This window comes from Hippoglossus stenolepis, chromosome 10 (assembly GCF_022539355.2).
Source record: "Hippoglossus stenolepis isolate QCI-W04-F060 chromosome 10, HSTE1.2, whole genome shotgun sequence".
NCBI lineage: Eukaryota > Metazoa > Chordata > Actinopteri > Pleuronectiformes > Pleuronectidae > Hippoglossus > Hippoglossus stenolepis.
In genome coordinates, this window is record NC_061492.1 from 12,509,322 (window position 1) to 12,530,835 (window position 21,514).

At 41.7% G+C, this 21,514-nt stretch overlaps 1 protein-coding gene across 1 annotated transcript in view; it reads left to right on the forward strand.

Moving 5' to 3' along the window:
- The first annotated feature begins 9,968 nt into the window (after positions 1–9,968).
- The window catches only part of eml1 (EMAP like 1), a 47,057-nt gene continuing 35,511 nt past the window's right edge, over positions 9,969–21,514 (forward strand). Inside the window, exon 1 of the mRNA XM_035167687.2 lies at positions 9,969–10,211. Within this exon, the coding sequence (XP_035023578.2) occupies positions 10,184–10,211 (28 nt within the window). The 5' untranslated portion in view covers positions 9,969–10,183. The remainder of the gene's footprint in view (positions 10,212–21,514) is intronic.

Genomic DNA, 21,514 nt, shown 5'->3' on the forward strand with positions numbered 1-21,514 from the left:
CCCCTTTCTTATGTTGAGGGGAGCGGCGTTACTGTTAGACAAAGACAGTCATCGGGGACAATCGGAGCTCGATCTGTGGTTTGCACACGAATGGGCTCGCCATCTGTGCCTGCCAGGAGGAACCTGGTGAGGCTGAGATAATGGCAGGACGGCAGGGTGGCAGACTGAGGGATTTGTAAGGTCAGGAGTTGTAGCATTAGGATTCATCAGCCACAGAGTTTCTGGTGGGACAGAAAGACATGTGATAACACATAAATGTATCATCCCCACACTCCTCACATATTTCAGTATATATGTAATCTGATTTAATCTGAATTCTAGCCCTTAAAAAAGTCTTAAGTGATTAAATATGATCCACTAGTTCTTACATATGTTTAAGTAAGTGTTAATTATGTTAACGTCACTTCTGTTATGCTTACAAATTAGTTATTTTTGAAATGTTTTAGAAATGTTTTGGCAGCTGTCTCTATCTGTAGTTGTAGATATAACAAGATGTTTGCAGGGTTGTTCTCTAATCAGCTACTTTACCTTATCGTTAATTATGGGGAAGCGTAAGTAATGCTGGGATTCTGATGTTGTAATAGGTGTTGAATTTTAGTTTTTACCGTTTTAAAAAGTCTTATGTTTAACTTGTAGAAATCTGCAGAAACCCTGATGTTTCTTCTAACAGGGATCCGTCTGGCTGGAGAAACACAATGCAAAAAAAAAAAAATATCAATGAAAAACAAGAATCCCAGATTCCAAATAGTTTTGTGGTGATTCCTTTACCATTCAGCCATACCACCAACTTGAAAGGACATGTCCTGTCTAGAAATTACACTTTTATGGCTGAGACACAGCAGGGAGGCCTCAGGGTCCTCTTTGGCTCATGTTGGCCCCTTTTTGTCTGGACAAAGCTGACTGATTAGAGTCTGATTCTGGAGATTAGGAGTCTGAGTCACATTAGATAAAAACCAAACCAGCTCACTGGACCAACACAGCAGGTCTGACTTGAAGGACCGGGGGAGGAAGGGGAGGGGTGACCTACAAGAGTGTGTGTTTTGTCTATGCAACAGTGAATAGACTGAAAGACCTGCTGATAGCCACAAACATCTCAACATTAAACAAAGTCTGCTGTGGGAAAAGTTCTTATTTGCTTTCTTAAGCTGTTTTCAGACGTGAACTCTGGAAAAAGTCTAGAAAACTGGGTCTGACAGGTCCAGAGTTTCACACATGAAGAACGCAGCCGGGCCGATGCGTTCACATCAACAGGAAAATCTCCAAAACATTCGGGGGAGGGGTGGCGCCTAGGTAGAACATGCAGGAGACAGGACATGATGTATAAATTTCAAGGTGGAAATCACAAAGGTTTTTGTTTACACATCAGCACCGGCATTGGCCTGCATCGCCAAAACCCCTCGAATCCTGTCCTTCCAAGTCTTCATCTATGTCTTCTACGTGTATGGCTACTCATTTTCATCCTGAGATATTTGTCTTCTTTTGGCGTTTCTTTTCAGTTGTGTGTCTGTCGTGTGTTAGAAATGTCACAAACACGCCCACTCGACTGCTGTAATCTGATCATTCGCTAATTTTACGAACATTTTACAAGGGGGCCAGCAGGAAAATGACATGTCTGAAAGCAGCTTTACAATTAGATAAGCATATGACATGAGCAACTAATTAGCTTAGTTTAGCTCATAGCCTGTGACTAGTGAATTGATTTAGTTTAGTGATAGCGTTGATCCATATAGTTTTTAGAGAAAACGTTGAAGCCACACTACACAACTTTAAAAGTCCGTGGACTTCGTGACTTGCTGTCTTGCGATCGAGTCCTGCATGTGTTTTGAGTTTATACAACGGGCCTGACTAGCTACAAGGGGTCAGTCACTACATGATCTTTCACCAGGAGCAACCCCCGACTGGTCCCCAGACAACATTTGATCACACGCAAGAAGTCAGCAGGCCTCTCTGATGGCATCTTTGAAAAGTTCCAACACAGCGATTAAGTACTGCTGATTGAGCGCCAATCTGGGGCTTTTGTCTGCGACTTGCAAAACTCGTTGCTGGCTGGCAAATCATGTAGTGTGAACAAAGCTTTAGATGACCTACCATGCAGATTGTAAACCAAGGGAAACAGCTAGCTTGGCTCTGTCCAGAGGAGGGCCGGGCGTCAGTGGTCCTTTCAAAGAAACCACATGGCAAACAATCCCATGAAAGATGGTGAATTATCAATTTTACAAGTCCATTGTTGTACGGATTAAATGAACAAGTTATACCATGTGTAGCGAGTATAGTTTACAGCCACTGTCGGGTGGATTTAGCTAAATGAATTAGTTGTTTCCCAGCTCTGTGCTAAGCTAACTAGCTGTTAGGTGTTTATATCCATCTTCTCATCATCTTGTCAACACTGGTTTTCCTTTAAATTGCTTTCTTCCTCCAGTACACAGATCCAGGCTAACAGTCATATCTCAACGATCTGAAAAGTCAAACTCCGACTCACAAAGCCGGTCACACTACATCACTTTTGAATCGTTTATTCACAAATAAGGTCTTCACGCAGATAACACAGCACACATCCCCTGACTTTCAGCCAGTGATAAGATGTAATTTATTGAAGCTTACAGCTGTCGCCCATCCTCCTCCACATCAGCCCGGAGAAGAAAACGTCTGGCGTCTGCTTTTTCTTGGCAATCTTTTCGACAGTGCTAATGGAAGTTTCTGGCTCCGTACGTAGCTTGCACATGTTGTTTTATGCTCAGAATGCTTTGAAACACATCACGAATGCCGAGCTGTGCTAGATTCATTAGGTTACTCAGTTGAGTGCGGCGCATATTCACAGCATAACAATGCATCTTTCTTCATATTCAGCTTTTTGTCGGCGCGCCTGGGGTTGGTGAATCAGCACCGTGTTCTGCGGTCATTCCAGAGGAGGTCTTCACAGCATAGTTTTTGTATTCTCACTCGAGTCTGAAAGTATTCCCTTTCTTTCCTGACTTTGTTTATTTAGCTGGAAAGCTGGAAATACGTGTGGAGGTTTGGAGGCTGGGCAGCTCTGAGCCCTTTTTTGTTTTTGTATGAAAGTCATTTTTTGTTTGGGGATGTTTTCATATTTGCATGGTGGTGAAACCTTTAAAACGAGCATGTGGTATTAGTGCCCTCGTGTTCATGTGTGGTACAGTGTTCCTCTGTTTCTATCCGTGTAATTGACAAGTTGGTCTTTTGTGAGAGGTTCAGGGAATGAGCGGGGGGAGGAGTGAGATTGTTTTTTTTACTCGGCTCCATACCCCAGCATTTCTGTTTTTTTAAGTTTCCAGTTTCACCCGACTTGTTTCCGTCGGGTTTTATTCATGACCTCCATCTGGAAATAATATATGTTCATGAAAACAAGCCATCAGCAATTTTAGGGAAGAGTTGTGTGTGAGTGTGCGTGCACATATGTGTGTGTGCATGTGCAGGGTGGGGGACATTAGGGCCTCTTCAGAGGGGCTCAGGCTCCACCAGTGTAGCAGTGTTAGGAGAAAGATGTATGTATGACTAAGCTAAGAACCAAAGCCTCCATCATCCTCTCTTAAAATCCTGGTGCAATGCATTTGTGGTCTGGTTTAAGTCTTTGATTCATATGCAAAGTTAGTCATCAAATGCTAGAAACCGCAGCTGCTGGGAAAAATTACGTGTCAGACAGGTCTTTGGCAAGATGTTTGACCTTGGCTCAGACTAAAAATATGCATTAACTCAGTGAAAGCTGGCATAGTTCAGCAGGAAAGAAGATCTGGCTTGTGTTTGAGCTGCTCGCATGAGCACATGCAGCCTGTGACGGGAGAGATAGAGCAGATATTCACTGGACTCCCGGCTCACACAAACTCCTCTGTGCCTGTCTGCCGCTTTGGCCGCCGCACACAGGAGAGCAGCCGGTCACACCTGAGAGCCTCTGAAGAGCAGCCAGACATTTAGCCGGCCCGTCTCGAGCACAGAGACTTCTCAGTGTGCAGGTTGCTGTCTGTATATCTAACCGTCTAACTAACTATTTGTCTGGCTGCCAGGAGCCGATCCTATCTCTGTTAGAGCCATAATGGCTTTAGCAGGCCCCGAAGCAGAGAGCAAGTAGGTGTGTGTGAGGAGGAGAGGTTTTCATTTCTGTCTGTCCGCAGAGAGGGGGGGTGTGTGTGTGGTTGGATCATGTTTTAAAAGCCCTGAAGTTAACCCCAGTCAAAAGGTTTATGCCTACCACTAAAGCCACAGAGGCATCTTGAAAGGTGTAATAGCTCCGCATTGTATCCAGTGACATCTCCCGGGACCCACTGCGTAGTTATGTGGCAAAACTGATCATTACAGTGCTGCGCAATTCATTATGGTGAATTGAGATTTAAAAAAAGAAATCTGAGCTGGCTTCTAAAACAGCCTGGAAACAGTGGATTTATCGAACGCTCAGTGTTGTCTGTGTTTTGGCAGCTTCACTCGGACATATAGCTGACCTCTTTTTCATTATGAGATCCCCACATGTTTCTCTGCCCTGCATTCCCTCCTGCTACATCACAGCAGCAGACTGGGTCATTTTTCTTTTGAAGCCCCCCCAACCATCCACCCACCCCCTCTTCCTCACCAGTCCATCCATCTGGAACCTCCTCTCACCCCACCCGTTCACCTCTGCTCTGCTGCTGCCGCCACCGCCCTCCCCTCTCTGTTTGAGACTCCTGGCTCCTCCAGGCCACAAAACAAAATAAAAAATCCTCCATCGCTTTACTATTAATTTAGGCCTGAAGTCACTGCGGCTGTTAAATTGTTCCCCCTCTATAAAAACAAAATCCAACCCTCCATCAGTGTCCTGCGCCTGCCAGTCTTCTCCCAAGTCACAGCCCACAACTACTGGGAAGCATCTGGAGTTTCCCCCGTCTTTCAACTGGTTGAGACCTTAGGGCAGGGCTGGGGAGGATCACTGTGGTTTTTTGTGTGTTTTTGTGTGTGTGTGTCTGTGTGTGTGTGTTGCTGATTACCACTGCTTTTCAAATCAAAGTGCTTGCCTTTTGTTGCATGCCCTGGAATCCCCTCCGTCACACCTCGGCCGTTTCTCAGCAGGGGGACTTTTGCCCCCAGTCAGAGGAAGACTTCCTCCTCCTCCTCTACAGTTAATCTTCTATCACAAACACATCCTTTGACCCCCTGAGTTAAAGGATTATCCAACACAAATTAAATTAATTTTACTTTGATAAGATTTTCCAATTTCTTGAAACACAGTCCTGTCCTTGTTTTGCACTTCAAATGTAACCTTTAATTTTGCACAGCTGGAAAACACTTTTCTCGCTGTGATCCTATTATAGAACTATAGTTTATCAGATACAGAAGCATGTGAGATGAGAGGGAAAACATTTAGTCTCTTCCTTCTGCCATTCGATGCACAACTTATTTAACTTTTTGTACATGAATACACAGAATGTAACTTCAGAGAATGAAATTGTCTTCGGTGGTTTTCTTAGAGCATTTTATGTCTTGTTACCACGCCTTGCTCTTTGATCGCCACATTACTTGACAATAGGAGTTTACCAACTAACTAACTGTAATTGTAATTGCAGCACTTGTCTTTGGCACAATGAAGTGCGGCCTCAGTTGCCTCGTGCAGGTTGTTAAACCTGAGAAGAGCTGTGAACTGCAGCTCTCTGCCACAAGTCCCCAATTAGGGTTCTGCCCACACAGCTATAAAACAGTTAGGGGAATCATTCAGAGGCTGTTAGATTTAACACTATTAAGAGTTCATTAGTACCTGCATATACAACCGCTGCTGCCATTGGAGGATCATTAACATAGAGCCATTAAAATGGCCTAGAGGCCTTTTCACTCATATTAATTAGATTCCCTCCTGGCTATCATCTGTAGTGTAATTTGATATACACGTGACTTTTGTCTGCGATGTGACGAGAGTTCATGATGACTGTTGTTTAAAGAGGTGATGAGTACTTGCTTAAAAATGCAATTTAAACCTTAAGCTGGTAACAGATTAACAGTCTCACGTGGAGAGTGTGGAGAGACACTTAATTATATTATTATTTAGCAGGTGAAGTATAATTAATCAATTTATTTGTTTTATATTTGTTTGTTTTTTCAAATATAATTAACTACATTTTTAATTAAATGTAATTTCAAATACATTTTAAAAAGCTATGAAATTATCATTAAAGGTAAACATTTATTTTTATCATTTTAAAATTATATATCAAAATAATTTAGAGAGAGTTTTGCAATACTAGGCTTTAAAACAATTATGAACACTCACAGCACAGTTACATTTGTTTCCACAGTGTGTTGTCTATCGAGGATGAAAAATTCCAAGACTAAAAAATGAATAAACAACTATAAACATCTCAGTAATATATAAATACATAAATGTAGAAATACATAAATAGCCCTTTTTCATCACCAAAATATATATATCTTTGATTTATTTACGTATTTAATTATTTATTCCTGCATTGATTGATTTATCTATTGATTTATTTAAATAGTATTGAATTGTTTATTTACTTCTTTATACATTTTTACCTTTGGCAGTTTCGATCCTCCACAGTGGTCAAGCTGTGTTTCAACATCAGACTCCGTATAATTTAATTTGATCAATAAATCAATGTTTTATCAACAACTTCGATTGACCACATTTAATGAAGCAGATACACATCTGATTAAGTTATGTTGTGTTTTCAAGTTAACAAAACAAAAGAAAGTGAAAGTAGCTCACAGAACTGATGTCTAATGTGAACTAAAGACAGGGATGGTGACGTGTGGAGAGACGGTGAGTGAAGACAGCGACGGACAAAGTGGGAGAGGGAGAGAAAGGAAAACATCTTAGTAGAAAGAGAGAGTGGTTGAGACAGAGGTCGAGCAACACTGAGTGACACACAGACAATGATTGAGATAAACTGAAGAGTAAAGGTGAAATACCAGAGAGCTCAGAATACTGTCGGTGAGTGACAACAGTAAATATAACAGAAAATAACAGACACAACAACTTAGTAGATGTAACTTTAAAAGTTGAGGAAATAGTTTTCACCATCTATTTAAAAGTGATGACAATCTGTTTACAATATCTACTGTGTAATTCTAAAGTAGGCATATATATATATATACTGTGACAAACTCTATACAGATCATTTCTGATTATGCATTAATGTAATAAGCATGTCATTGTGAAATTGTAACCGCTTGAACAAAGTGCACTCGGGGACTTTACGTAGAGAGTGCCACATGAAAAGCACACCACACTTGCTTTGAGCGAAATTACAAACGGTCGCTATCCATCTGGTTTCAAGACAAATCACAGTGCAATTATTTCCACCTCTCTGATGTTACTTCTGCTCTGTAATACACCGTGGAGCCATTTGTTTGATATTTCCAAAGGCGATTGACACGTTTGACCATAAAAAGCCGCTAAACGGTTTGAAAATGATCTAACACACAGATACAGAACAAAGTGCGTGAAACCACAAGGATACGTATTAGGCCCCGTTTTATTGTGTCTCTTTACACAAGAGGTTTCCTCATTGCTGTATTTTCAGGACCCGTACATTGCTATCTTTGTATTTTTCTGATTCATTAACAACATTCAATCATCAGAATGACTTCTCAACCAGATTGATGCACCGAGCCATCCAGTCCCCAAGAATGTCCTATTGTATTTGACCACAATTGTTTTTATCTAATTAGACTTTTACTGTTGAGTATTCAATCACCTTTGCTCTCTTATTACTTTCTTTACTGTAACAAGGCACCATTGAAAACAAGGTCTTGTCCTCTCAAAGGGTTTTCCTGGGGTTAAATAACGATGAAACTGGAATGGCACTGAGTTGAGCACATACCTCGGCTGAGGCCCAACAGTCCTGTTAAATTCAATCAAGCTGCACCAAATTTTACAGTCAAAAATAAATTCATCAAATATTCCTTATTTTAAAAAAAAATCAAGATCCATGAACTATTCTCTGGGAAATCTGTGAAAATGAAAAAAGGAAAGAAATTCCTGGACCCACACCAAAATTTTATATGTTCTTTCCTAACCCATACCACATCTTTTCACCAAGTTAGGTGGAAATCTATTTTGTGGTTTTAGCGTTATCTTGCTTACAAACCTACAAACAAACGGACAGGAGTGAAGATATAACCCACTTGATGAAAGTAAACATTGTGCTTTTTCTATTATACTTTATTAAGATCATTGTGTTGGAAATGCCATTCTGGCTTGTAAAGGCAGAGTACTTCAGCAAATGGTAGCATACCGTTATTCTTGTTGCTAATAGTTTAATAACTGTGGTAATAGGCCGAGAGCAAATAAGCAAAATCTCCAACTCCAGAGGTTTTACAATACCCAGGTTATTGCATTTAAATATATTGACAGAAACTCCTGCTCCAGCCTGACGTCTCCTCATACCTCAGTTTCTTATGCTCATGCAAACTCTGTGAGGTTTATAGCCGTTGCGAGATAAGCCCTGAAAAACTCATATTAAACTATTTTACAGTCTAATTACGCAGAATTGGCGCAGCATTCTGGACTAAGGAGTATATTACCTCAGCTAAAGTAATTGCATGTGCTGCGCTGGTGTGTAAAAATAAGTCACAGTAGTGGATGGTCCACTTTTCTGTTTGCCAGGACGAGAGGGGTCGAGAGGTCTTTATGGGGTGAAGGTTTAGGTTACGTTTGCAGAAGGGGCCTTCGAGCTCTTCTGCAAACAAGAGACGGAGATCAAACATCAAACGGGTGGTGCTGGGTGTAGAGGCTCGGGCTGCTGGGTTAGGGTTTGGTAACGTGTGGGTGGGGGATGGGGGGTTGTCCCTGACAGGTATGGAGGACAGATAACGGAGCAAGGAAGCCCCCTCTACTACATCTCATTCCCCCTGTGTTCTCGCTCAAGTCTCAAGATAACCCTGATCCCACGCTACAACACTAAATCCTAACCTCTGTGACACTGGTCCTGGTCCGGACACAGTCTCCCATCTGACCCCACTTAGTCACATGCTGGACCCTTCCCTCGTGATAATCCTCTCAGTCAAGTGACAAAGGATCAGCTGAGTAAGCTGAAAGGTAATTCAAGAATGAGTGTGTGGAGAGGTCAGCGCTGAGCTTAATCAGAGCTGCTCTGAGGGAACATTTGTGCACTCAAGTGGACCAGTAACCTGCACAGCGTCTGGCGAGCACTTCTCATTGTCCTGGAAGGATTTAGAAGAAGAGACCAAGCCGGCTGTGATCTTTGATTTCCCCCCGATTTTCCCTTTCACAGATTCTTCTTTGTGCTGCCTCTTAACGTAACGTCTCTCTGCTGTGAGAGGACTTTATTTGTTATTCTGCTTCCATGACTATCTGCCTGTGTTCAGTAGAAGTTGCTCGGCAGGGCTCCCGATTTATTTATATGGGAAATAAAACACTGGGATTAAGTTTAGCTGTCAGAATTACAGCCTTCAGCATAGTGTTACTTGACCCTGGAAACGTCTTTGGTATCCAGGACACTTGGGGAACTGGAAACAACAAAGAATTTCTCCCAACATGAGGCAGCTGAAATACAATGAGACACTAGCGCCCCTCACAGGAAACAAAAGGTACTACAACAGAATGGAACGATATAATGAATTTCTCTGTTACAGTGCCAGGTTTTGGCCAACCTGTCTCTCAGGGGATAAGAAGTTTACAGGAACTTCCTGTGTTTTCTGTTGCCGGCTCAAGGGATAAGGCGAAAAATATGCTGGAGAACAAGTGTGATTCTGAGCATTTCATGGTGAGTTTGTAAGAGGAAAGGAAGACCTCTGTGTCTTGTTGCAGAAAAAAACTGTTTACCCTCTTTTATTTGATTTTAATGGTGGGATATGTGTTACAAGTTTTTGAGAAAGTCAGGGAAATTATATCCAAAAAAGACCTGCGAAGGGAAACCGTATCCCTAGGGAGGACTGGACTGGTGGTTACAAATTTAGCATCCAATGGTGCAGTGTGTGATATTTGATTGGCATATCCACTGGCCACTGGTCAGATTGTTAAGAGAGGGAGAGAGAAGAGGAAGGAGAAGGAGATAGAAAGTAAAGTAAGAGAGCTAAACAGAAAGAGAGAGGCAAACAGCCGAGAACTATTTTCACCAGAGTAACATAAACAGTGCGACACAGACATTGAAGCAACAGGCTGCAGAGACTCAGCAGACAAGGGAAGAAGTTTCTGTCCTGATCCTCTCGTCTCTCTGTGGCCATGTCCGACTGTGAGGGGCTACCAATGGGTAAGACTAAACAGAGAGGCCGCAAGGCTCCTGCACATGTGCATGTTCAAAAGAGATATATGAGGTGCATATGTTTGCATGCGTCTCTGTAAATTGTTTGGATTTCTAGGTCTGCACACAGAATGTATGTGTGTGTGCGCGTATGTGTGTCTTTTCCGTCAGGGCGGGGGTCTTTCTGGGTCCATCCTGTTATAGACTAAAGCCCTCCACTGGGACGCCTCACCCAGCAAGTATTCAGCTGCAAAGAGGAGCCGGTTCAGTTTGGGTCCTTATATGGAAACTTGGAGCGATTCCCCTGAGGTTTCATCAAAATAATGCAGAACGACTTTGTGGATGTTTTAAACAAGAGATATGTAGAGAATGAAAGAGAAGGATGGCCAGGACAATTTAAGCAAGTTGTAGCTTACATCTTCTCCCACTGTTCTTGTGAGGAGGATGCTAACAGTACGTGTGACAGTAAAGCATTAAGTAGAGGGTCATTTCCCTCATGTGCAGTCAAGCTGACAGAGGAGCTGAAGCATTAACACCACCCAGCTGACAGACCAACAGAAACAAGCAGTTATAAATAGAAACCTTCCCCTTGTCTTGTTCTTTCCCTCATGTTTAATTCTCTTTCATCCTTTTCTCTCTGCCTACGCACTCTCTTATCTCCCGTCCTTCATCCCTTCTTTTTTCCTGTTTCCTCTCAGTCTCAATCCGTGCATGGTTCCCTCCTCTGTATAATTAAACATGACTCAAAAGAATGAGAACCTTGGCAACGACAACGCCAAGATGCATTGGATAGGTGGCTGACCATCGTCTGACCACACCTCCGTTATTATGACATGTCAGTTTCTAATGCGTTTGCAAGGAATTGACGTCAAATTTGATAAAAGCTGAATCATTAACTCTGTGTGTTCTGTCCTCGTTTCCATCATCAGATGATTCAACAAACTTGTTAACCACCTTGTCACCAATATTACATTGAAAATGCTCCATTGCAGGGTGGAAGTAGTTTTCTTTCACACAGTCTGATATCATGTCTCATTGGGTGCTTTTGGAGGATTGTCACTGTGATTATAGAATCCGTGGGAAAAGGTGTGCTGTGACAGGATAGAGCTGGGTCCTGATAATCAGGGTTACAATTTATTTAACACTCTTCCAGGCACTGACTTTTGAGTGAGACAAAATAAACGGTTGCAGTTCAACAAAATGCCCTGCAGGGGACAGTATTAGCGTATTTTATAAATTGGGATACTGATCACAAAGTGAAGGAAAAGCACAGTGTCATGAAATGTGGAAAGTTCACTAGTAAACTTTAAAACGATGTAAACAGGGCTGGATATACAGACAGAGATAAAATAATAAAGTGCCAAAAAGGAGAAGTGAGTGGGAAAATGAAAAGGAGACAGGGAGGGAAGGGAGGATGAAGAGGAGAGGTGTGAGGCGTTGGCCGTTTTCAAGGAGATCAGTTTGCTGAGAAATAAAAGCAGCACTAGCTGATCTGAATCATATGACAGAGAATTACAGAGGCATCAATGGAACCCGATGAGTCTCAAGGTGAAAACCCATCAGCATCCAGTCGCCACCGCCTGCAACACACATGCTGTGTGTGTTTGTGTGTGTGTGTGTGTGTGTGTGTGTGTGTGTGTGTGTGTGTGTGTGTGTGTGTGTGCGTGTATGAGTGTGCGTGTGCATGTGTGTGTGTGTGTGAGGGTGAGTGTGTACAGACATGCAGATGAGAGATGAAGACAGTGTCATGGCCGGCTGACGTCAGCTCTCCATCTGTGCCCTGAATATGAGGACAAGTGGCTTTGCTGATGTTGAACCTACTGTTCTCATTATCAAACAGCCTGGAAATGGGTCATTGGTCACACATGCTTTACAACAGTCACCAGCAGTTTTGTGTGTGTGTGGACGGGTTTGGGACGTAAAGTGAGCCTGGCTGCCACACTCACTGCAGTTTGCAGCAGAGCAAACTGCAGCAGCAGACGGCAGATTTCCTGAGCTGAGTTTATTTTAGAGCATCGATTAAAGGACTGAGCCGTTTGACTTTGAAAGGAGCAGGAGAGAGGAGAGAGGAGAGTGGAGGGAAGAAAAGTCGTTTGATGCAGGAGAAATTATGAATTAAGAATAAAAGAAATGCTGCATGAAAAGCGAGTAAAAGACAAATGGAAATTTAGGTAGGGACATTTTTCAGAGTTGGACTTATACAAATGAGGAACACAGCAGAAGATTGTATATTTCAGGCATATTCAAAACAACAAGAACAAATTGTGAAGGTACATCTCATCTTATCCTATCTTATTTTATATTATATTATCTTATCTCATCTTAAAATGTCCATAACATTCAGGTGGCAGTACATACTGTTACATATAAATCAAACTGTGCTCAAATCATAGCGTTTTTGTTTGCAGTACATCAAGCTCTTGCAAAAGCCCTAGAATCTTGTCTTTCAAGTATATAGCACATCAAAAATGTTGGGAAAAGGAGCCGCTGACTCCGCCTTAATGTTTATTTTTGTGCTGATAGCAATACGACAAGCATTTGGGTGTCTTTGTAAAAAATCGACAAAAAAGTCGAAAGCAAAAAACACAGTTTTGCATCCTTCAAGTGCTAGAATGGACACGCCCACTTGCTCACTGGGAATTTCTTGCTATATTCTGACATTTCACTCTGTCATTTTCCAGATATCTTACTGGGGAGCTAGCAACTGACTTGGACATTTGTACTCAGCCCCTCCGGAACATTTTCGGGGCAATGTGCAGACTTCAGTGCATGTCTTGTGTGTTTGTGTGTGTGTGTGTGTGTGTGTGTAGGTTTGTACGATAGAGAAATAGCAGAGTTCTTGGTTGCTCAGGTTCAGGAAATGGGGGGCAGGGTGAACATGGATGTTTCAGCAGCCAAGTCAGATGCGATTAATGTTGTCGCCGCTTGAGAGAACACACAGCTCACTCCGGGATGCAGTGTGCTTGCATGTGGATTGCCGTCCTTTGGATAAATGCATCATTTCTGCAGTCGTAGGAGGTTGACGAATTACACTGTCTCCCACTGACCTGCGAGGTGGTGTTTGCTGCTTTTTAATGACCAACAGCAGTCACACTAGTAGATTTCCATAGACCCACACCAATGACTGTTCTACCTCTGGGTCCAAGTTATGACTCATTAACATATAGATTAGAAGCAGAGATGTCAGTGTGGTTTATAACCTGTCTTCTGCACTTCTACGGCATCATTAGCTGATGGCAATGAGGTAGGGCAGGGAGGGCGGAGGTGGGAAGAGGCACCAATATTGGACACAGGAGGAATGAAGGCTTGAGTAATATTCATGATGTTATAAATGTCGTAGTCTTTGTGCAAAATAAAACTCTCGATGAGACCATCTGTTTTTTTTCCACTTGTCTGACTGCTTATTTGATCGTGTCAGAGCTCTCAAAGTGTTGGTCTGTGTGCTCACTGAAAGTCTAATCCTGTTCTCCACACATGGGCAGTGTCTGTTTTGAGTGTCTGCCCACTCTCCCCTCCTTTTCTGGCCTTTTTTTGCAGTATTTTCCCTTTTTCATGTTGAAGGAAGGATTATAGGAGTTTTTCCTAATCCAAACAGAGTGTTGTATACTGTACAAATGTAAAAGCCCACTGGGGCGAATGTGTGATTTGTAATTTTAGGCTACATAAATAACACTTATTCGACTTGACTCTAGACAGAGGCTCAATGAGGGATCTACTGTGCAATCTCAACAAAGACTGAGGCGTTTTTATGGTTAATAAATTGTGAGCCTTTCATCCCTGAAGTGCATTTTATGTCTGAAAAGCTGCTTGAAATAATAGAGCTGTTTCTGGAAGAATATCTTTAACACTGGGTCATATATTCTATACAAACTGGGGGCTGATCCTAATTTTACATTATGATTTAAGTCTTCTTCATTTTAGAGGTTCTCATTTGGTAAATGAATTAATTTAAAAGACTTGGCTGTGTGTTACGAATTACTGGCTTATCACAAAAGCTTTGATTAAGACTGTGTTAATTGACCTTGGAGTTGTCCATGACTCTGAACCAGTGATGAAATGTAGTTGCTCAAGTACAAAGTTCACATCTTGGCCTACTTGTACTTTACTTGAAAACATCCATTTTATAACAAACTTCTACTTAACAACATTTCAGAGCAGACAATTATACGTGCATCATCTATTTGACAAAATATGATAAATCATATAGATTAAATTACTCAGCAACATATAAAAAACTAAAATTAGCTCAAATTTCATCAGCTACCCAATATACACACTACAATCAGTAATATAATATAAAACAAAAGAGGTATGGAAAGGATGTGAAGCTGCCACAGACTAGGGCTGCCATTTAAACAAATTTGACATGACATTTGGCATTTCGTTTTTGAATATTACCCCACCCCCATACACAAAGACACACAAAGTTGAACACATAGCTCCACGTGTCTGTGGTGTCTTCTACGCTGCCTCACATGGGTGGAAAGCTAACAAGTTAGCCTCCGGCTTTGTTGTTGTTGAAGAGTAAGACAGTTGCATGGTACAAAGTGGACAGACAGCCTTTCTTTTGTTTGTTATTTTGCCGTCTACCGTGTAGAACACAAAAAACTCCCAAACTCTGTTTCTCAGATGCGCTGGTGTCATGCTAGCATCCTCAGTTTTTCCGTAGCAAAACATCGTAACATTACTGGTTTACTTTACTGATCAGGTCAAGAGGGCATCCTATATGTCAAGTTGATAGTGAGCGCCCTCTGCTGGAACATGCGTCAAACTAGACTTGAGGACTCCCAATATGTTTTTAGAGCAGCAAACGTTAAGCTGCTTATTGTAACACTCAACCAAACATGAGACGATATCTATCTAGAGAAATACTGTGGTGTAACTTTGGTGATCTATAATACTTCAGTGCTCTCTGGCCTGTGATATATATATATCATCAGACACAGGGACGAGGAGCTGGAGTAGGACATGTAACGCTGCTCTCCAGCCACAGGATTATGAGCTATTTACAGACCAAAAGCAGATTCTCCACTTCTACGTTCACGTGCCTTCACTGTCTCTCCCATAACGTCTGCCTTTGACAAGAAATCCACAGAGACTTAACAGGAGATAGGATTTGTCGTGTTTCGAGCCTGAGCCACCAAACACTTTCACTATCACACACCTTGGATCCGATAAGCATCACCTTGTTTACGTTAGACTCTGAGGTCACTCTAAGGCTTAGAGTGACTGTCACTGCTGCACCACATTAGGGTGGTCTGTATTTACTGTTTTATTTCAATGTGCTGACGAAGCAAAAGTTAGCTCCATTCTACCCACACAGTTATTGACAAGACAATCTGATTTAGTGACAGAATATTACTGTTAAAACCCTCAAAAACCCATGTTCTCATTTAGTAATGAAATTAATCTTACAGTGACACCTATAAAATACCCATAATACCCATTACTCCCTCTTTCTCTAAATGTGGGTAAATGGGAGAATTTGTAAATATTACAAGACAGACTGGCTGTGGATCTCTACACGCACAGTGCAATGAGACACCATGACCAAAAAAGACTGCACTAAAAACACAAGTGATGACCCAGTTTGCCTGAATCGTAAAATCATTTTCTGGCTTTGCTGCAGCTTGTGCAGCTCTCTGCAGTATGTCGCTGCCATTTGCTTTTATCTCAAGGACTTGTTTCTGTGCGATTTCACTTAATACAGATGCTAAAAAATCTATACTTTAATCATCTATTCTTGTGTTGGAGACTTTGACTGAAATATTCAGTTATAAAAGTAGATATTGATGCAGCAGATGGCACAGGAAAGTATTAGTTCAAATTTGGTTACTGTCAATGATTGTATGAATTAAATTGAAATTTGGTGCATTCTCTTTAGGACTAAGACGTTTCTTATTTTCACATGTCACAGTTGGACAAACGCAGGGGTAAAATATTTAATGAATTACCTGGTTATTTTTCATCTTTACCACAGTCTTGAAACCACAACTTCAGTTTATGATGAGACATCTGCAAAGCTAATGGATGTTAGCATGCTGACGTTAGCATTTAGCTCATTCAACGCTGCCCTCGCCATTGCTTGACGTTAAGTAATGTGAATTTAAATGTTTTAAATTTGAATTCGAATTTAAAATGTACTTTGCGGCTACAAAGATGGTGTATTTAAAAACAGGGTGTGTTTCTGACCTGAGCCTGGGCTGGTGTGTAGGCAGCGGGTGGAGTGAATGCTCTTGTCGTCACTAACAGATCTTTACTCACCTGCTGGTTCTTGTGTTTTGTCAACAAACCGAACCGGAAGCGGAATCAGCTGAAGCTTGACCCAGGTGACAACTGCATCATTTTACCAGCGGGTTGGTTGTTGTTCAATATCTTAAATCACCAAACATCATCTGAACAACAGCACATGTACAGTCACACCACTTTAAACAGTGGCTGTCTACAGCGGCTAGCTAGTTTCACAGTGAGTTAGTTAGCTAGCTCACATCAATTCATTCAGTGTGAGTCTGAGGAAATACTTTTCTTTTAGTTCATTTTATGAAAAGGTGTTTAAATGTATGTTAAAGTGAGGTTCCCCTGTTTATTTTTATTTTCACTGCAAAATTATCCAATATAAGGATATAAATATATATATTGACCCTGTGTTTACTTTCTTTACTGACAGACAGATAATGAATAGACATCATCAACATCATCAACAAAGCTGAGCTGTGTCAGCTTTGTGAAAGGACAAGATGAGGAGACTGAGAGAAAAAGAAAAAGATGAAGACGAGAGACAAAGAGTATAGGTACAATGTGGACCTGATTACCACAGTTTGCTTCTGGGCAACTTGGTCTTTGGTTATCACAGTGGAACCCATGTAAACCTACTCATGGCCATGGTCCCTACAGCCTTATACAAACAAATCTGCTTTCCATAATAATGCAGTAAGGATGGCACGTTAGATGGTCGATGGTTTACTAGAATAAATCACACAGCAGGTACCATGTTGTAGTGTTGAATGTAGTATTTATGATGTTGCTATGAGAGTCCTCTTATCCTGCCTGATGAAGCCTGTGTCCCTCTCTGCAGTGCTGTGAGTAATCTGTTATCACTCTGCTCAGGGAAACTAGGTCACATTTCCACCACATAATTCATGATGAGGAAAATGACTCTTTATGGATTCAAGTTGATCTTTCGGGGTAAACTATTTGTCTACACAGTACACACCTTATTGGTACAGACCTTGATAAATGGTTCATGAGCTGAAATCATCATCAGTCTCTTCAATATGAGGGTACCAGGGTCATAAAATGTGTTTTAGTCTTGGCTCAGTGTCAACATTAATAAGCATGTTTTAGAAATGACAGGTTATTCTCCGCAGCAGGTGCAGAGAAATGATTACTACTGATACTGATACTATTGATGTATTTTCAATCGTCACTAAGATGATGTACTCTGCCGTCTTACATCCAGTCTGTCTCTCCCTCTCTCACCATCTCTGCTCTCCTGTCCAGACAGTTGAGGATAAATAGCCAACCTGTCAGTCATGGAGAGTATTAAATCCTCTGCTACTCTGGGCTCTCCACACAGTGTAGGTGCATCACATCTCACAACATGAAATATCATACTTTCAGAGTTGATCTTGATTTGATCGACCAAAGGCTCACATAAGATAAAATGTGAAAAGACAAAACGTAACATTTTAGTATCAAGGAAAACGATATACTAGTATGCAAGTTTAGAAAAAATGGAGGAAGTAGGGTGCTAAGAAGAAACATTTAAAATCTAGTGTAATTCTTGGTCTGTTGAGTGACTACAAAGAGGAAGATAATCTAAACCATTCTATTTGCTCTTTAAGTCTGTACCATAGACTGTATGTAAAGATGGACGACATGTCTCCACTTCCTCCCACGATCCATAAATGAAGCCAAAATATCCTGGATATGAACTCCGCCATCTTGCACATTTGGAGCCAGAATCTGCACAGTAGCGATCAGGGTGGAGCCGCAGTAGCGAGATCCCGCCGATACACACGCTCGACCAATCGTGAGTCACTCTCCGCTGTCACTCATGTTTCTCAAATAACTAATTATAACCATCTACCTGGTAAAAAGAACAATTGAACATGCATCAGTGTGATGAGAACAACCTAAAATGACAGGAACCATCATTGAGACATTTTTATTTAACCTGCACTTTGACAGTTGTCATGGCCATGGTCCATTATGTCTCTGGTCTGTACTTAGACACAGCTCTGAGCCAAAGGCTATCATTAGCATGCTAACCTGATAAAAAGGACACTGACTTGCTGAGAATTAGCAGGTATCTTGTTAACTATTTCCATCTTAGCATGTTAACATTTTCTAAATAGCATTAAACACCAATACATTTAGCAGGTTTAGCAGGTATTTCAAAAGCCAAAGTATTGAACCAAATTTCTTGGTCATACTTTCAGTAGGTGTCGAACCAAATCTATCAACAGCCATCACAGGGCTAACACTTTTTCCAAACATCAAATTCAAATGAATTTGACATGACTTAATATGAACAAACGTGATCTTTCCCTCCCAGGTGCAAACAAGTGTCTTAGCCGGTGTGACTGAGGCAAAATCAGTGGATCATTGGGATTCATCCTCTGGAGACCATGAACGCTTGTACAAAATATTAGTTGCAATCCCCTCAATAGTTGTTGATAAATTTCAACGTAGACAGCTGTTTTGCCCGCAGAGCAAGAAACAGATTAAACTGAGTTAATATCAACCCTTTCAGTTTCAGTTTCTTGCACTTTAAGATAATTAGTTTGCGTAATGTTACGAGTGGTAAGATCTTGTCCTCTGCACGTGAATGTTATCACCAGGGAAATAAATGAATAACACTTGTATCAGGGTGAGGATTTTCTGCTCTCTCCTTCCTGTTGGCTCACACACTTTGCTTTGGCACAGATTCATACTGAGTGACCTTTGCTACCTGCTGATGCATTTACATTTTAGATTTAACACATTCACTTCTCATTTTTCAAGTCGCTCCAGCGAAAAGTAAATTGTGCCTTTACTTATTTTCCTGTATCATGATGAGGACCGAAGAGGCCCTTGTAAATCTTATTTTAAAAAGCTGATGTAGTGGTGCTACTATATTGTAATGTTTAACCAGTTGGTGTACACCTTTATACAGCACCATAAAACATTGTGATTAGGGTGTGTATACAGCCTGACCAGAGTGACTGAGTTTTATATATTACATGTCCCTGGGCTTTGTCTGGATTCAGACTTTATATGAATTATTAAACTCCAGGTTGGGTTAATTCGGTGTAAAGCACAAAGCAGCCCAATAACCAGGGCAGGCACACAGATGGTGGCTGGATCATACAGAGGATTGACCCTGTTTTCTTCTTAGCTCTGGATTAGATTTTGTATAATCCCGGCCACTGACAGACTGACTGATCATCTGTGGATAAAACCAATGTCAGCAGTTTCTGTCTGAAACGGGGGGAAAAAGGAAGTGAACAACGCACTCAGTTTGAATTCAACCTCCAAAGAACAAAAGCTGTAAAAAAAACAGAGTCAGCAGGGCAGGTGAGAAAAGAAAGAGGTTTGATACCAAGTCTTGTTAAAGTGATCTTGAGTAAGACACTGAAGCCCTGCCAGCTGTTACATGGTGAGATACTGTAGCTAGCCCTGTGCTATGACCCTGCAGGTTATGCAAAAATATCTGGCCACCTTATTTGCTTAAATTTCTTTTTACATTTCTTTCACTATTTACTTTTTGTGTTCCCCCATAAATGCCTCTTTTGTAAATGCCCGAGTGTGTGTCCGTGCACCCTCTGGATTCCCTGCGGGGTGCTGGAAGGGGGGAACAATGGGGAGGTGTGGATCGAGGAGGGGTAGAGCAGCAGCAGCAGCAGCGGTCCCACCACCTGCCACCCTCTGGGTAGTAGGTGGGGTTTAGAGACCCATGGGGGTAGATTGTGATGGGAACATACCCCAGTTTTAGCTGCCCTCTTCTCACGTGAGCAAAAATGCAAAGAGAGCCAGACACACACAAAAAAACAGACCTGTCCCTAATCTAGATGCCAAATCTGAGATTTACAGTAATCTGAATCTTTTAGACAAAACACCCCCGTGACTGCAGGCGTCAGAACAAAACACAAAGGATGTCTACGTTGTGTGTTGCTTGTACTCTGGGACAGAAGCTGCATGAATTTCCTCTCTGTACATGAATGAAATCACTGGATGTTGTGGTTGTTTGGGGGGTTTATAGCTTCAGAGGTCTGATTGCATGTAAATCTAAATACCTTGTGACATTTTTACACTTTCTAAGAATATTAACTGTCGATGTAAACAAAGAGCGATGTGTACAAACGGCGAAAAGGTCAACCCACAATCTTACTTTCTGAGTTTTGCAATTGTAATATCCTAATGATTTCACCAAACAAGCATTGCAGTGTGCGAACGCAACACGGACATTAAGCTGCGTCACAATAAGCACCTTGTTTTCACACATAATCCTGTCTGCTCCCAAACTCTGCAGATCTGCTGGAGGCTCAATGTAATTGTGTAATAAGTTAAGCAGCGAGCAGTGTTTTCCTGAGGGAGAGAGAGAGAGAGAAGGCTGCAGCTGTGAGGTCAGCAGCATGAAGGCCTTGAACCATAAACTGATCAAGGCTTCACCCTTCTTCTGAGAAAAAGGAGCTTCGACGGTTCGCTTTCATCCTCCTGTTAAAGGTCAAATCTAAGAAACGATTGTACATATTCTAACAGATATTTGAATAGACGGAGCTTCACATGGACAGATTATATTACAACTGCTGGGCCAACAGTGGGAAATACAAATGCATCCTTTCGTTTTCTCTCCCTCTGCTGTCTTTAGAGCATCCCTGCCTTTGTGTAATTTTCTCAGCTCCGTCTTGTGATCTAGGAAGGAAGGGGGAGTGTTTCCGACATGAATATAGGCCACAGACTCTGCCTTATTATTTTGCCCTGCGAGCTGGAATTATAAATAATGTAAAGACCCCCCCCACATACACGCATATGTTCAAAACCCCAGCCAGAATTTAGAAGCTCCCATTTCCCGCTTTTATTCTGTGGGATATCCCCCATTTTCCCCTCACTAAACTCCCACCCTGCTCAGTTTTTAATTTGGTCCTTCTCCCTCTACACCCCCAAACACCCTCCTCAAGCACTCTCTCCTTCTTTCTTTCTCTCCTCCATCCCCTCCCCCTCTATCCCAATTTTATTTCTCTCTTTTCATCAATCCCCTGGCCCTTTCACTCTCTCCCCCTCTCGTCCTTGTTTTAAGGATCCCTCTGTCTCTGTGCAGTCTGCAGCGG